Here is an 18,157-nt window from a genome sequence, read left to right as displayed (position 1 = left end):
TCAAGGATGATTGGAGTTGTAGTCCAACAAAAGCTGTAGAGAAACAGGTTCCCCCATACTTGTGCTAGAGGGTTGTCAGTCTCAAAGTAATAATTTTATAGCTAGGTAGCTATAAAGTTCTTCCTCTTCACCTGCATCTTGAGTAGTACATCTCAGCAGAAGGTTTGCGACTCAATTCCACCAAACTGCAAAACATTTGTTTTATTTTATTTTTTTCAAACCTGTGTGGAGATCTTGATGAGCATCAAATAATTCTTGGAATCTTTGCTCTGCTTTAAAAGCACGAATAGTCCAAAGTCCCTGGAGCGATGACGACAAATGAGAGAACACGGGGCTTCGAGCTGCAAGATGACGGGTTAAATATCATTCTCAACTAAGAGTACTACCTGAATAAATGTGTGCTATTTCTTACTCAGTTATCTAAAAGAGAGAGAAAGAGGGTTTTCCTCCAAGGTTATGTTAACCATGCTTATCACTGATAAAGTATTCTGTGATTCAGAATTATCAAGAACAGACTACTTAAATTTATACCACGTCACATAATTGTGAAACTTATTGGGTTACATCTTACCTGTGAGAATGTTATACTCTTTGGTACATGGGTAACGCAGCCTCCAGTCAGAGAAACCTGGGTGGGCTGCTGACTAGTTGCATGTACCCACTTAGTTTACAAGATAGAGGCAGAAGTAGCATCAGGAGGACATCCCAAGAGCATCTTTAGCAGTAAAGATGAGAATGAAGTGTGAAGACACCATGTCAATGGACCAGTGAGGAAAACTGAACCCAAGCTCAAGGCAACTTCAGGGCTTGTGCCAAGTGCATCCATCATGGCACCCCAACTTTACATGTGCTTCAATGGCGCTGTGGTCTAAACCACTGAGCCTCTTGGGCTTGCCGATCAGAAGGTTGGTGGTTCAAATCTGCACGATGGGGTGAGCTCCTGTTGCTCTGTCCTAGCTTCTGCCAACCTAACAGTTCGAAAGCACACCAGTGCAAGTAGATAAATAGATACCGTTGCAGTGGCAAGATCAACGGCGTTTCCATGAGCTCTGGCTTACGTCATGGTGGTCCGTTGCGCCAGAGGTTTAGTCACGTTGGCCACATGACCCGGAAAGCTGTCTGTGGACAAACGCTGGCTTCCTTGGCTGAAAGCGAGATGAGCATCACAACCCCATAGTTGACTTTGACTGGTCTTAACTGTCCAGGGGTCCTTCAGCTTTTTACCTTACACAGGTACTGTTAAGTGTCTCATTGTATCTGAGCTTTCGCACAACATAAAAGCCACTTCTGAAATTTCAGTGAAATATGGTGCAAGCTTAGCGCTCATTTCCATGTTTTTTGTTCCCAGAAGGAAAAAAATCTGCTTGAAAATAATATTAAAATGAGTGCCAAACCTATGCCACTACAGTTCCAGAAGTGGCTTTTACCTTGCGTGAAAGCTTGAATATAACAGTTAGGGAAACATCATCAAAATGGAATAAGAGGTCATGTGAATGCAGCCATACTTAGAAGACCCAGTAGTGGTGGTGGTGTTTGTTCTGGGCCTAGAAGCAGAATGTTACATGACCTAATTAATAGCTGTCGCAACAACACAAAAACAAGTGAACAAGAAGCATTTGAAAATCATCATCAAGGCACTCCTCAGTTTTCCCAAAAAAGGAGGGGGAGAGAAACCAATACTGTCCTTGAGTTATAGGCAAAACTTTTAAGCCTCTTGCACTCTTAAATGATGCCTAAATCTTTTAAAAAACAAGCCGTATCAATAATACATACTTGTAGATTCCAAACGTTTAATATCTCTCGATGTATCCAAGAAATACCGCCGAAGAAAGATAAAAAGAATGAAGAGTGGAATTAAAGGGACGAGAATCCAGGGAATCACTCCAATTGCCACTGCCACCACGCCACAAATCTGAAGCAAAGTCTGTAACAACCAAATCACAAAAGGAGTCCAGTTATTTTCTCAACCCCAAAGTTTTCATTATAATATAAAAAACACTGTACTTCTGTTTTTTAAAAAACAAACAAACAAAATAAATCCTGAGAAACTTATGATTTGTGGGGGACAGGAGGCGGGCAGGTGTGGAGGACTCCCTGGTCCTGAATGGGGTAACTGTGCCCCTGAAGGACCAGGTGCGCAGCCTGGGAGTCATTCTGGACTCACAGCTGTCCATAGAGGTGCAGGTCAGTTCTGTGTCCAGGGCAGCTGTTTAGCAGCTCTATCTGGTACTCAGGCTGAGACCCTACCTGCCTGCAGACTGTCTCGCCAGAGTGGTGCATGCTCTAGTTATCTCTCGCTTGGACTACTGCAATGCGCTCTACGTGGGGCTACCTTTGAAGGTGACCCAGAAACTACAACTAATCCAGAATACGGCAGCTAGACTGGTGACTGGGAGCGGCCGCCGAGACCACATAACACCGGTCTTGAAAGATCTACATTGGCTCCCAGTACGTTTCCGAGCACAGTTCAAAGTGTTGGTGCTGACCTTTAAAGCTCTAAATGGCCTCGGTCCGGTATACCTGAAGGAGCGTGTCCACCCCCATCGTTCTGCCCGGACACTGAGGTCCAGTACCGAGGGCCTTCTGGCGGTTCCCTCATTGCGAGAAGCCAAGTTGCGGGGAACCAGGCAGAGGGCCTTCTCGGTGGTGGCACCCGCCCTGTGGAACGCCCTCCCATCAGATGTCAAAGAGAAAAACAGCTACCAGATTTTTAGAAGACATCTGAAGGCAGCCCTATTTAGGGAGGCTTTTAATGTTTAATAGATTATTTTATTTCATTTTTCTGTTGTAAGCCGCCCAGAGTAGCTGGGGAAACCCAGCCAGATAGGCGGGGTATAAATAATAAATTATTATTATTATTATTATTATTATTATTATTATTATTATGAGCAATACTGTGCCTTCCACAAACATACGTGCTCCCATTGGGCAACAAAATTGAGCCAGACCAAATTTCCAATTCCCCATCAAAGTCGCTGGGCTCCTAGCGATCATAGGCTGCAATATTTAGAAACAAAGAGCTGTCAAAGGGGAAGCAATACTACTGTATGCAGTATGAGGTGCATGCAACTAAAGTCTCACTGGGATCAAAGCAAAACAGGAGGAGAAAACTGTTAAGATGACTAACAGATGTCTGACTCCATCTTTGAAAGGTGTTTTAGATCAGCCCATGACACCTTATTATTATCATCACATTTATGACAGGGCGTATCGCCGTAATGTAGTGCATGCATTTTGGAAAGTCGAAATTGCATACAAATGAACTCTTAATGAAGTAGTCTCAAAAGGGCAGACATAGCTATGCATAGGTGGCGACCAAGCCTTGTGTAGTCAAGGCACCTAATTGCCCGATTTCCCAACAACTCTTTAACCTATGCAAATTCAACAACATCCTCGGAAGCACACCTTGCATCATGGCAGTGAAAGGTCCAGAAGGATTAAAATAAATAAAAGGAGGAATGGGCCCCCTTTACTTTCTCTAACTTGCCCCAGTAGGCACTAGAAGTGCAATTCAAGGTTAATTTAGAAGGTCCTGCTCAGGAACAACAAATTTGGAAATTTCAATGGAAAATCCAAAACAACTCTGTGTAAAAAGAAGATGGAGCAAGTTTGTTTTCTCCTTCTCTGCAGAGTAGGACTCAAACCAATGACTTCAAGTTACAAGAAAGGAGATTCTGACTAAACATCAGGAAGAACTTTCTGACAGTAAGAGCTGTTCGACAGTGGAACAGACTCCCACAAGAGGTGGTGGACTCTGCTTCCTTGGAGGTTTGTAATAAATAATAATAATAATAATAATAATAATAATAATAATAATAATATTTATACCCTGCCCATCTGGCTGGGTTTCCCAGAAACACAATAAAACATCAAACATTAAAAACTTCCCTAAACAGGGCTGCCTTCAGATGTCTTCTAAAAGTCAGATAGTTGTTTATTTCCTTGACATCTGAAGGGAGGGCATTCCACAGGGCAGGTGCCACTACCAAGAAGGCCCTCTGCCTGGTTCCCTGTGACCTCACTTCTCGCAGCGAGGTAACTGCCAGAAGGCCCTCTGAGCTGGACCTCAGTGTCTGGGCTGAACGATGGGAGTGAAGACACTCCTTTTAAGCAGAGGTTGGGTGACCATCTGTCCCGGATGCTTTAGCAGAGTCCCTTGGGGTCCCTTCCAACTCTTACACGCAGGTCAGGTCAGACAAAAACTATCTGCATCCCTCTGCTCTTCTCAAGAAGGTGCTTAAGAACTTAAGAAAAGCTTTTTTGGACCAGACCAAAAGGTCTACTAGTCTACCATCCTATTCTCACAACGGCCAAACAGACAGGAGGATAAACATAACAGGACTTCAACAGCAGCCTCTTACTTGTGCTCTTCATCTTCTGCTATCCAACCCATAATTTTCATGGTCGACAAAAGGGGGGGCAAATATTTGCTGTTATCAATGCTACTCCTTTAAATCTACTGGAAGGTTTGCCTATCAGTCAGTGTATCACTTTTAAATCTCATGAAAAGTAAGTAAAAAGAGTTCTAAAATCCGATAAAAGATGTGCACATAAACCTTGGAGCACATTTTAGAAGACTTTGGGGGGGGGGAATGTTTGCCATAGATAAAGTCTTGTTCCCAGATTGGTTTAGCTTATTTATGCATATTTATGCTGTTAAGACGCCACACCGGTAAACACATCTCAGCAATTCAAATTATGCTTAAAGATCGCCCTCCCTCCTTTGAATCGAGAAGTGAAATCTGCCGTCTCTTTTTGCCAAACAGAAAAAAGTACTTTGTTTGTAAGCACATAAGTCATATCTATAGTATATCAATAGTTTAAGGCAATCTGGAAGATTTGTACTTATCACCATTTAGAACAGGATTGTTACACTCCCTGACTGACAGGAGAATTAAAAGATTTGTAGTAGCTGAGAAGGTGTTAGAAATGTTAATGACCTTGCTTGGTCTTTTCTTCCTCCCCCCAGAATCTTCCTGTCAGGAGACTGTGCAAAGATGGTAGAGATTTTGTACACAAACACACACACACATTATTTTGACAAGGATGGGGCTAGTGTTCAATCCTGGCATCCAATGAAATGTGGGGGCATGTTTTAAGAAGTGTGTGTCTGATGCAGAACAGGAACTGAGAAGGAAGAGCAAAGAGGCCCTTGTGCATTGTGGATTTCCAAGGTGAGACCTTTCATGGTGCCACAGGAGATACCAGCAGGCACACTGGTACCCACGGGCGCTGTGTTGGTGACCTCTGGGTTAGATCTACACACACAATCCAAAGGAGACAAGACAAGATGGAAGGGACCTTCCGTCAGTATTGTGCTATGTTATATAAGTTTCTTCATATGAGCCCACCCAATGTCAGATTTGAAGATCATTTCTACTCCGGCTCATCTCACAGAACTGCTATGAGAGGTGTCCATGGTCTGTCCCCAAATGCCCTGAACTCCAAAAAGGAGTTGTTTAAATAACAAGAATGGCATTTTTCCTTCTCCCTGCCTGCTCATTTCACAGTAAAAAATAATAATAATGGCGGAGGCCAATGAGAGGCAATAAATCAATAGGGGCCTTCTGTCCTTACGGATTAAGCAAATCCACACACAAGCATCAAGTAATGCATTTAGCTTATAAACTATATAAAAAAAGAGAGGAATGTGAATGTAATCATAATCAAGGACGCAAAAATTGTCTAAATCTACTTTGCCCATGAAAGAGGGCAGGCGGTTGGGGTGGAGAAGCACTTGGGAATCTCAAAATGACGACCGGGATTGTTAAGCTAAAAGAGGCCGGAATGCCTTCCAACACACTTTCCCTGACATTTCCACACAATAAAATATAAGGGTCAGTGGTATTGAAACAAACAGAGGCAGTTCCACTCATTTGCACTTATGAAAGTTAGTGACCCAAGCTATTATTGTCGTCTTAGGCACTTTTTGTCCTTAATATCCAGATGCAGCAGTTTTTCTCCCTCTCCCCCCCCCCCTTCGGGGAAAAAAATGACTGTGGCCACCTCGTTCGCATTTTCCTTTTCTTTGGCATTTTCACTTCATAAAGCTGCAGTCAATGTGTTTTTGTGTGTGGTGAGAAGGGAGTGACATTTCCAGTGGTGGTCTTGTCCACAGCCGACATTGGTGGCTCAAGTAGTCTCAGGATTAGGTCTTTGTGTGTGATGAAAGGATATGAAAAGTCAGTTATTTAAACTCAGTCAAGCTGTTGATTTTGGGGAGGGAAAAAAAGAGAGGGTTTTCAATTCAGCTTGCTTCAATAAATCACTGGCCTTTCCCCACCCCCACCCCCCCTCTCCAAGGGCAGCTGCAGAGAGCACACAATGTTTCTCCAGAAACAAAGCAAAGTCTTGAGGTGGGCTTTAAAATAAAATAAAAACCCAAACTCGACATTGAGGAGAAGAAAAAGGAAAAAGAAATTAAAGTTGATGGACAAAATATTTTCAACTTTCTACATTCCTCTGGTCTAGAAGCTGGATGACAAGATACCCTGCAATCTTATTGATTGGATAATTTGTTACAATAAAAAAACCTATAAAATTATTCTTTAAAAATCAATATATAATACCGAGAGAGAGAGAGAGAGAGAGAGAGAGAGAGAGAGAGAGAGAGAGAGAGAGGCTAAACTAAAGGAACTGTGAAGAACTTGAGTTAAAATATTTGGCATAATTCAACAGCCAATATTTTTCAAAGTGGCTAGCTAGGGTCAAAAGCTGTCAAGGGACCATCTACACAGTTCTCTTCAAGTTTAAGGCTGCAAGCCTAAATATGCTTACTGAAAATAGTGGGATTTCCTTCCAAGAAAACATACACGAAATTGCAGGTCACATCTAGGCGTTCTGAAGTAAGGGTCTTTGCAAATATAAAACACACAATACTTAGAAACAGACACAAATCCTATACATTAGCATTTTGGCAGCAAGTGCTTTATGAAAAATCTCCAGAGAAGCCCAATTAGAAGTCCCACTGAATACAATAATTTGTGCAATGTAGTACCAACTAACCAAAAGTAAGCCTCAGTGAACTCAATGGGGGAATTTTGGGGGGTTGCATTCCAGGAAAGCTATCCAGTCTATTAAATCAATTATTATGGATGCATGCAGCACAACAATGCAAGCAGGAAGCTTTAAAATTTTCTCTTAAAATCTATACCCTAACTCTGGAAAGAGCAACAGCATCCCTGAGGTATTTGCAGGTTTGTTTTTCTTCCTCCAGTGCTCGCCTCAAAGTCTTCCAAGGCCTAGATAGGTCAAGCTTATTTGTGCAGAACTGAAATATGCAACTGCTAGTAAAGCAAAAAAAGAAGAGGCTGGAATGCTTCTAAATGACCCTATGATAACTCGAAAATGGACCACTTCTTCAATGCAAATCCTCTCAAGAAAAGCTTCTGCACACAAAGTGAGAGGAACCAGTTACGGCATTGTTTATTGAGTTTCACTTGATTCCTCCTGACAACCATTTGAACAATGACTGTTGGGAAATGTCCCTCAAAGAATCAACAACAATGGTAGAGGCTCAGAGCTTTTATACTTAGTTAATACTGATTTCTTTCTCTTCTCTTCTCTCTCTCTTTTTTTAAGAAGGAGAAAATATTTCTTCCTGAAGGGATTAGAGGATGTCTTATAAAAAGACACCTGCAAACAAAACAAGTGACAAAAGATCTTTATCATATTCAATAAGAGTTATCCTTCGGACAAAGCTGGGCTTCTCTAGACATAAATAAACCAGAAACCCTTCACAATTTGACTGAAAATACATCAACTAAAAATCAGCTGCCAGCAATAGGGGGAAATATGGGGAGGAGTGATAAACAAATGGAAGACTGGCTGCGTCAGCTCTCGTGCATTTGAAAATATTTGAGAAGGAGTGGATATGAAGGGCAAGATTAAAACAAGCCTGAATGAGCCGTTTGCATGGCAGTATGCAACTTTCCCCTTGCTGCCAAGGGCTCAGGGACCTCGAACTGAGAACTTCTTGACCTCAGATTAGCAAACCATGCATGCTGTGTCCATTTGGAGCCCTCTTGAGGCACAGAAGGGAACAGGAGCCTGAAACAAAGGTGACAGTGATTGGCAGGCTGTCTGAAGTCTGTGCCCTGGACAAAATTGGTAGCAATATTGGTTAAAAGTTAGTTTCCAGGCTCAATTCAAAGTGCTGGTTTTAACCTATAAAGCCTTAAATGGCGCAGGACTGCAATACCTCAAGGACGGCCTCTTTCCATATGGACCTACCCGGACCCTGAGATCATCATCTGAGGCCCTTCTTCGTGTGCCTCTTCCTCAAGAGGTCTGGAGGGTGGCAAAACGAGAATGGGCCTTCTCTGCAGTGGCTCCCCATCTGTGGAATGCTCTACCCAGGGAAGTTTGCCTGGCGCCCTCATTATACACCTTTAGGCACCAGGCAAAAATGTTCCTTTTTAACCAGGACTTTGGTTGATCTGATTTACATCCTATGCCCTTTTTATATATTTTTAAAAAATGGGGGGGGGGAGCTATTGGATTGTTGTTTTTATTTTTAATATGTATTTTGTAGTTTTAGATCTTGATTATATTCTGTGAACCGCCCTAAGACCCACGGGTATAGGGCAGTATATAAATTCTAATAATAATAATAATAAGTCAAGTACAAAGCAACCTGCTTGTTGTAGGAAAAGTCCATTGGCCTGAAGACAAAATTATAGCATTTTGCGTGTTATGATAATAATACTGTATTTTCCTGCGTATAAGGCTACTTTTTAACCCAGGAAAAGCTTCTCAAAAGTCGGGGGTCGTCTCAAATGCCGGGTCGTCTTATTTATACAGCGAGTATATCCCAAACTCTACATTTTAACTGGAAAAGTTGGGGGTCATCTTATACACCCAGTTGTTTTATTCGCCGGAAAATATGGTAATTTTATTATTTATGCCCCATATGGCTGGATTGCCCCAGCCACTCTGGGCAGCTTCCAGCACATATACAAACACAATAAAACGTCAAATGATACAGGGCTGCCGTCAGATGCCTTCTAAAAGTTTTTTTATCTCCTAATTGGTGGGCATTCCACAGAGAGAGTGCCACTACCAAGAAGGCCCTCTCTCTGCCTGGCTCCCTGTAACCTCACTCCTCACAGTGAGGGAACCGCCATAAGGCCATCAGAGCTAGACCTCAGTGTCTGGGTTGAACGTTGTCTTGGATGTTAAAAGGCATTGTGAAAAGCTGTTGTTGTGTCAAGAGGAAGGTATTATATATGCCCATGGTAGAGAGCCATTGGTCTTAGCCAAAAAAACAACCAAGCAGTTTGCATTGTGTGCTTCACACACCTGTTTTCAGAGCTGTTGTAACAACTTACCAGGCTGTAAATCTTGCACGAGATGTTTTGTCAGATACAAAAATGAAACAGCCAACCATGCCCAACAAGCATTCACATGTCCAAAGATACCTATTTGCACTACAGACAAAGGGCATCTTGCCATGCAGCACTGTGAAACTGGAATAAAGTTTTCTGCTCAGCACAGATTTTCTCGTATGCCTCAATATGCCTGTATGTTTAAAGGCTTAATGTATACAGGGAACATTCAAAAAGAAAGTGAGCTTATAAAGCAGATTAAAAAAAAGATGACTACTTTTCTAAAATCTCTTGGGCTGCAGAGCCCCTTGACAAGCAGGACAAAAACCACCAGGAAACTTGCGGAGCTTTTTATTCTTCTTCTCTATTAGAGACAAGATTAGCTTAGAAGAAAATAAAAAGATGTGTCCCAACAGACTCCTATGCCTTTTTTTGACTTTAGGGGAAATGGAAAATACAGGTCGTCCATCAGGGTAATCAAGCCAGTTCTGTTCCAAACCCAGCTTCAAGCTAGAGTGAGGTGAGTCAAATTTCCATCACTCCACATGCCCCCTCTGTGACACTTTGGTATTCAGATTCACAACTTTTTAAAGAGGAGAACCATACTAGACTTATTTACATTTACAGGGGTAGCTGTTTATTATTGCTCTAGGCCAGGGGTGGCCAACTTCCAAGAGAATGTGATCTACTTTCAGAATTAAAATCTGGCGGTGATCTACCCCCATTTTGGGGGGTTCGGCTCTAAGTTGTTGAGCTTTTTTAGGGAGAAAGAAAGGGGGTGACCAAATTTGGTAACCTTTTGGGGGGGAGCACTGCCCAAATACTTTTTTACGGGGGACAACAGAAACTTTCAGAGATTTCTTGGGAGAGAGTTGCATAAAAGCAAGGAGGAGCCAGGAGGAGGAGCCGGAGAGCTCTAGGCAGGCAAAAGGGACAGGGAGCAATCCAGCCATTCTGTGCAACGCACTAACACAGTCACACATATACTGGTAAGCTCTGTATCGGAAAGAGGGAAGGAGCTCTCCCTGCAATTGCCCATGGTTATTGAGCTTTTTTGTGGGGGAGAGACAAGAGTTCTTGAGGGGTTTTTTAGGGGGAGAGCTCTTTCTTTTCTTTTAGGCTGGCGATCACTAAGGAACCCACAATCTACCCGGGATCTACCAGAAACGTCCTGGGGATCTACCGGTAGATCGCGATCTACCTGTTGGCCATGCCTGCTCTAGGCAACTGGATGTACTCAGAGGTCAGTTCAGCTGGAAATGCTTGCAGAGAAGCTGAAATCCTATGCGCTATTTCTTGGGAATATGCCACGCTGAACTCCGCAGGACTTATTTAAGGGCAAGCATTCCTAGGACGGCAATGTTAATCTTTCTTATCCGTTTGTGTTTGAATTGGGGAAGCAGGTTCAATAACAATACGGAGTTCAACTGCCTTTCCTTTCCTTTCCTCGGAAAGTGACTTGTCAGGTGGCAGCACCACAGAAAGCAAGCCAAAACAAACAGCTCCTCGAGAAAGCAGCTCCTTGGGATACAAGGTCCAAGGCAGAGCGTGTGCAACACAGTCACTGTCTCCTTTCTTCCACTTGGGCCGCCCCGGGTTGGATGCTCAGTTTAGCGACAGCAAGAACCACACCACCCACGCCAGCCCCTTCTGGGGAGGAGGCGCCTGAAAGTGAGGTGGTTTTCTGTGCCTTCAGAGGGAAAAGTGGGGTTGTACGCTCTGCAAGGGGAAGGGCAATTCTTGGAGATGCCGCTCTCAGTTAAGGAGCGAGAAACACAGGCAACACTCTGTAAGGAGGTGCCAACGCCTGAAAGAACTCCCCTTCCATATTTAAGGGGAAACAGAAGAATACACAAGGTTGATCCAACTTTTCTAATGCTAGAGTTACCAGGGTCACCAGCAGGGCTGGAGACGTTGGCTGGCATTGTTGGGCAGCTGCGGATAACCCATGTCCTTCCTGCTGCCCAGTGTGCCTGCTTGCTACAGCATCACAATATACCACCAGCTATATATCACGCTATACAGTATTGATATATCGCGATGTCTGAAATAAGGTTGGGGCTATGAGAGGCATTGCCTGGCTTCAGTTTCCCCCACATTGTGGTTTTTGCAGAGCACACACACACACATACCGTGATTCATGATATAGTGCTAGGTCCGAAATTAAGAAACCAATGTCACCATATGGATTTCAAACCGGTTATATTGATTTAAGTACCTAAGAAATCTTCCATCAGTGTGATGAACGATTATAGACCAGTTGCTTTAACATCTGTGGTAATGAAAGTCTTTGAGAGACTAGTGTTGGCCTATTTGAAAGACGCTATTGACCCTTTGCTGGATCCTTTGCAATTTGCTTATCAAGCTAATAGGTCAGTAGATGATACGGTCAACATGGCATTGCACTACATCCTGCAACATCTGGATTCCCTGCGGGCCTATGTGCGAGTTTTATTTATAGACTTTAGCTCTGCTTTTAATACTATTGTTCCATCTAAATTGTTTTCTAAATTACTTCATCTTAATGTACCTGCTCCTGTTTGCCAATGGACATACAGCTTTTTAACGGACAGGAGGCAGCAGATGAAGTTGGGGGAAATTATATTGAGCAACAATACCATCAGTACAGGTGCTCCCCAGGGGTGTGTGCTTTCCCCACTGCTTTTCTCTCTATACACAAATGACTGCACCTCAACTGATCCATCTTTTCTCTCTATACACAAATGACTGCACCTCAACTGATCCATCGGTTAAGATCTTGAAATATGCAGATGATACAACAGTTACTGGGCTTACCTGGGAGAACAATGAATCTGCATATAGGCGGGAAACAGATCATCTTGTTTCGTGGTGCAGGAATAATTTGGTGCTAAATGCCCCAAAGACATTGGAAATGGTACAGTCGTACCTCGGGTTACAAACACCTCGGTTTGCGAACAGTTCGGGTTACGAACTGCGCAACCCCGGAAGTGTTTTCGCCCCGCGCGCGTGCGCAGAAGCGGCGCGCGCGGTCTGCACATGCGCAAAATGGCGCTTCGGGTCGCGTTCGGTTTACGAACTATTCGGGTTACGAACTGCGACCCGGAACGGATCGCGTTCGTAACCCGAGGTATTACTGTAATTGATTTCAGAAAGCACTCTTCCATCTTGCCACCACTTTCCATCCATGGTAACATGGTTGTAGTAGTAGAGTCCTTAAGTTCCTGGGCTCTATAATTTCTCAAAACTTAAATTGGTCAAGCAACATCAATAGTATTATTAAAAAGCCCCACCAGAGGTTGTATTTCTTGCGTCAACTAAGAAAATTTAATTTGCCCCAGGTAATGTTGATCCAATTTTATAGAAGTATCATTGAAACTGTTCTCTGTAATTCTATTACTGCCTGGTATGGCACAGCCTCCAAGATGGACAAGAAAGGGCTCCAACGAGCAGTAAGAATTGCAGAAAGGGTAATTGGTGCTAGTTTGCCTTCAACAGAGACACTTTATACCAGGCATCCCCAAACTTCGGCCCTCCAGATGTTTTGGACTACAATCCCCATCTTCCCCGACCACTGGTCCTGTTAGCTAGGGATCATGGGAGTTGTAGGCCAAAACATCTGGAGGGCCGCAGTTTGGGGATGCCTGCTTTATACTATCCGAGCTAGGAAGAGAACAGAGCGAATTGTCGCAGATCCCTTGCATCCCGGTCATCATCTGTTTGATTTACTTCCATCTGGATGTCGCTACAGGACTCTATACACAAAAACAGCTAGGCACAGGAACAGTTTTTCCCCTCATGCCATCAAATTGTTAAATTCATAGTTGTGTAGCGGAAGGTGAGGCTAGTTATGGGTGAGGAGATGAGAGGAAGCTGCAGCTGCCGCTGGTGAGCTGTGTGCTGGGAGAGTTAACAACACAACTACTACTACTACTAGTAAAATACCCAGGACTGCACCCAAGGGGTGGTTTTTCCTTAGCAGAAAGCATTTGGTGCACCCATATTTCTGCCAATCTGCCATAGGCACCTAAGCTGCTCTGATACCATAGGTTATAGTTGTCTCCACCCAGAACAGAATGTGATACGTTCTGGAGGGCTGCAGGATATAGGGAGGGGCGGCAAAAATCAGGTGCCCTGACTTGCCCCAAGTAGAAGCTCTTTCTGCAAGTTAAAACCGCCATAGGATACAACCCAGCCCATGATAAAACAATAGTGGATGCCAAGCGAGCCTTCCTAGGGAGAGCATTCCACATGTTTTGGGCTGGATTGTCATCAATATGCTGATGACACCCAGCTTTATCTATTGATTGACGGCCACCCAGACTCGGCCCCAAACACACTGACCAGATGCTTGGAAGCTGTGGCTGGATGGCTGCGTGGGAGCCGCTTAAAGTTAAATCCTTCAAAAACAGAGGTCCTCTGGCTGGGTCGGGATGGCATGGGGTTGGGGGGCCAACTCCCATCTCTTGCGGGGGCTCAATTAGTGCCAGCACCTTCTGTCAAGAGTTTGGATGTAACCTTTGATGCCCCCCTTTCTATGGAAGCGCAGGTTGCAGCCACAGCAAAGGTGGCATTTTTCCATCTCCGCCATATTAAGCAATTGGTCCCTTACCTTTCTCGCCCTGATCTGGCCACAGTGATCCATGCAACTGTCACCTCCGGGCTTGATTATTGTTAACTCGCTCTATGCGGGGCTGCCCTTGAAGCTGACCCAGAAACTCCAGCTGTTGCAGAATGCCGCGGCGTGGCTCCTTACGGGGTCCTTGCTGCGGGATCACATTCATCCAGTGCTTTACCATCTGCACTGGCTCCCGGTGGAGTAAAGGGTCAGGTTTAAGGTGCTGGTTTTGACCTTTAAAGCCCTATGCGGCCTAGGACCCTCATACCTACGGGACTGCCTCTCCTGGTATGCCCCGCGGAGGACCTTAAGGTCCATAAATAGCAACACAAGGAGGTTAGATTGGTTTCAACTAGGGCCAGGGCCTTTTCAGCACTGGCCCCAATGTGGTGGAACGTTCTGTCACAAGAGACTAGGGCCCTGCGGGATTTGACATCTTTCCACAGGGCCTGCAAGATGGAGCTGTTCTGCTTGGCCTTCGGCTTAAACCCACTCTGACCCCTTATATGGGATTTGGTATATAAAATTTCCCTTGGCTTTTTTGCTGGCCCATGTAGGACCAGTGTGAATAGCTGGCTTGGGTGAATATCTGATGTTTCCTCCCTTTATGGTCTCGATTTATGGGCTACTACTAAAATGAGGCTGCATTTTAAAGCCGTATTTTAATTAACTGTTGTTTTTTTCTATTACATTTTATTGTAATTTATATTTGGTGTTAGCCACCCTGAGCCCGGCCCTGGCCGGGGAGGGCAGGGTATAAATAAAAATGTATTATTATTATTATTATTATTATTATTATTATTATTATTATTATTATGCCCGGCAGGCTGCAGGGGCCTCCACTAGGGGGGAAGAGATCTGGTAATGGCAAGTGCCCCTTGATTCCTCCCATGCCCCAGACTGAAATTCCCAGGTGTCAAAAAAGGTTATTTGTGTATGCTACTACTGCAGCCCATGTTTTGTTAGTCCAAAAATGAGTGAGGTTCCAACCAAAGAAGAATGGCAACTTAACCTGACAGAATATGCGCAGATTGTAGATTTAGCATATAGAATAAGAGAACAAGAAGAACATACGTTTAGAGAAAGACTGGAAAACATTTATTGAACATATGGGAGGAAAATTGTGTACACCTAAAAATGTTGGCAGCCTTAAGATAAATTCTACAGTGTAAATAAGTTTTGGTGGATGCAATAATGGAATACTGAATGGCTTAGTTTTTGTAAAATATGCAGGGATTTATGATATGCAAAATGAACCACAGAAAGAGAAGGGAAGTCATTGATATTTTAAGGATGTTAAATTGTGCATTTTAAATTGTAAAACAGAAAATTTAATAAAACATTTTGTCTATGTGTATATATATATCCATATATACAACCAGCGTCCCGTTGCATACATGCCAGCACCTATGTGTGGAAGGGGGAGGGAGGGAATGCCTTCTCCAGAAATAGGAGCATGGTGAATGAGCCAATCAAACAGTGTATGAAGGTTGACTCACATGTCATGCTTCCTTCATAGCTCCCAGAAAAAGGTACTGTTCGACAAGCCATTGAAAAGCCAGCGAACTGCCACAAATTAATCCGTCACCAGTTCCCTGACATGAACCTCTTTTGTGCTTAGACAACTTTTTTGTTCTTTTTGGTATTTATAACCACTTCTTCCTTTTGTTCTCATTACAAGCTATTGTTTCCAGCCCTATTATTGCTAATCTCTTCTTTGTAAATAGCCACACCTGTCTTAATCCCAAAACAGTACGGTAAACACTGGCTTCTTTCAGGAAGTACATGCATAATTAGGTTAATCAGTGATATCTTTTCATGTGAGCTGATTGTTTCTTTACTGTGGACATATTTCATAACACTGCGGCAGGCTTGCCAAATGGCTGCAAGGCAAACTAGGTGCAACTTAGCAAGCATGTAGCTACTACATACTGAAACCTTGACATAATGGCAAGGTGCGGGCAGCCACTCCTGCCTGCTACTTATTACTCATTCCACCACCCCCCACCGCCAATTTTTGACTACACCCTTCTTAAACAAGTCCTTTCATTAACCTACCTCAAATACCGACAAAATATTGACATGCAAATCATCAGAACTTTAGATTCCCAAAACCTGAGTGTTCTTGTCAAATTCTACAAGGATCTCTACCAATTTACCTGCACGAAGTCCAGAAACGTTAATGGAAGTAAGTCATCCAGGTGACCGATATCTTTGGAGAAACGATTTAGAATTCTTCCTATAAAAAAATATGATTGGAGAAATATTGAAGCATGTTATCAAGTAGCGCTGTTTCGCTCCTAATTGAAAAGGAGAAGAAGCAGCCGGAACAACCCTAAACATTTTTACTTGGAAGTAAAGTCCCACGATATTCAGTTGCTGTTGTTGTTTTCTCCTTAAGAACTGTGCACAGTATTGCAGCCTCAGACATTGTTTTATTGACATTTGACAACCCAATACAGAAACAGAAAATGGACATTTCCAAATCAAGCAAACTGTTTGGTCCTACATTTAATAGCTTTGCTCCATGGGATAAATAAGGTGCATGTTTAAGAGCAGCACTGAATATATCAAGTTATTTCTGCTAGATTTCATGATGGTTCTTACAAGTCTCCCTGTGCCCAAGATCATAAAAACATTGAGCAAAAGTGGCACATCTGCTTCACCACCAGCGATAAATGGAATCAAGATTTGGCCCATGTGTTCGGATATAATCTTTGGTAGCTATGGAGACTTTTATATTTCAACCTGGGAGAGGAAGTAAATATTTTGGGCATATCCCAAAGAAGTAACAAATGTTTCCAAAATCAATTATTTGTTCAAGCTGAGTAAAGTACCTCATTTTCTTATTCAGGAGGAAAGGAGATACTTATCCCGCCCAGCTACATACCTATCCCATCTGGAAATACCTTCTCATTGAAGAGCTTTCACTTTAGCCCGAAATCGCATAATGCCCTCAGCAGTTCTTCAAGGGAAGTACAAACGGATCCCAATGTGTGAGAAAAGTTGCCCATGTAGATCTGGGGAAGTGGAAACAATTGGCCACATACTCCTGCGATGCAGCTACTACGAGGAGGTGCGAGGCGAACTCATCCACATGACGCTGGCTGAGCTTCCTGGAGTCTGGACGCTCGGACAACTTCTATATAGAGTGGCTTCTTTCAGATGCTAATTCTAATGTGACAGCAAAGGGAGCCAAGTTCTGTGCTAGAGCTATAAAAATTCGAGCTGACCTAGTTAGTAATGCCCCAAAATTTCAGGACAGAGCCAAAGATGGTCCATTGCTACCATTTGCTGTACCCTCCCAAGTAGTGATACCTTCTTTTCTCTAATAATTTTTACAATGGTTAAAGTTTATATTTATTGATTATATTTTAGATTGTATTTTGGATTGTTTTATGTGTGGTTGAGGACCGTAACAATAACTAACTAACTAACTAACTAACTTTGTTCAAGTTTTGTGGATCTCTAGAACAGGCATCCCCAAACTTTGGCCATCCAGATGTTTTGGACTACAGTTCCCATCATCCCTGACCACTGGGCCTGTTAGCTAGGGATCATGGGAGTTGTAGGCCAAAACATCCGGAGGGCCGCAGTTTGGGGATGCCTGCTCTAGAACAAAGCAATGTAAGACTGCTGAGCTCTAGTGCAGTCATACCTTGGATCCCAAACGCCTTACAAGTTGAACGTTTTGGCTCCCAAACGCTGCAAAAGTGAGTGTTCCGGTTTGCGAATGTTCTTTGGAACCTGAACATCCCATACAGCTTACAAGGCTTGGTTTCTGAATGTTTTGGAAGTCGAAAGGACTTCCAGACGGATCCTGTTCGACTTCCGAGGTGCCACTGTATCTTATTCAATTAGTTGGTTTCTATATGGCCCTTCATCCTAAGATCATAGAGTGGCTTACAATATAAAAAACACAAAAACACAAACCATAATAACAAACAAAAACAATAACCTCCTGCTTATTTAGTACAATAAACCATTGTTAATCTGTTATCAATTAAGCATTCACACTTTTTTCACTTGAATGAAATTTCTGATAAGTTCCTCCTGCTTTATTTATAAAAAATAAAAATCCCCTGTTCTTATATTGCTTAGTAATATAGTGCTTTTAGAATACAATTTAAAGGATAGATTATACCAGAGAGAGAGAGAGTTGGATCCAAACTTAGTTAAGCTTAGAGCACACCCACTGAAATATATCTTTAGTGTCATTGATTTCAATGGATCT

General features: G+C 43.1%; 1 protein-coding gene and 1 long non-coding RNA gene across 3 annotated transcripts in view; both read right to left on the bottom strand.

Annotated features, from left to right (window-relative positions):
- Nucleotides 1-18,157, bottom strand: part of ABCC4 (ATP binding cassette subfamily C member 4) — a 146,492-nt gene that overhangs the window by 45,091 nt on the left and 83,244 nt on the right. For both annotated transcript variants that reach the window (XM_035114283.2, XM_035114284.2), the window contains 3 exons: nt 16,083-16,162; nt 1,774-1,924; nt 222-341 (listed from right to left, as the gene is read on the bottom strand). In XM_035114283.2, the coding sequence (XP_034970174.1) occupies nt 222-341; nt 1,774-1,924; nt 16,083-16,162 (351 nt within the window). The remainder of the gene's footprint in view (nt 1-221; nt 342-1,773; nt 1,925-16,082; nt 16,163-18,157) is intronic.
- Nucleotides 5,246-16,076, bottom strand: LOC132591974 (uncharacterized). The gene is made up of 2 exons (XR_009557426.1): nt 12,060-16,076; nt 5,246-12,016 (listed from the first exon to the last, which is right to left on the bottom strand). It is a non-coding gene; the product is annotated as an uncharacterized LOC132591974 (long non-coding RNA).

This window comes from Zootoca vivipara, chromosome 4, assembly GCF_963506605.1.
Source record: "Zootoca vivipara chromosome 4, rZooViv1.1, whole genome shotgun sequence".
Taxonomy (NCBI): domain Eukaryota; kingdom Metazoa; phylum Chordata; class Lepidosauria; order Squamata; family Lacertidae; genus Zootoca; species Zootoca vivipara.
Note: the sequence above shows the minus strand (reverse complement) of the source record. Positions and strands in the feature narration are given on the sequence as shown.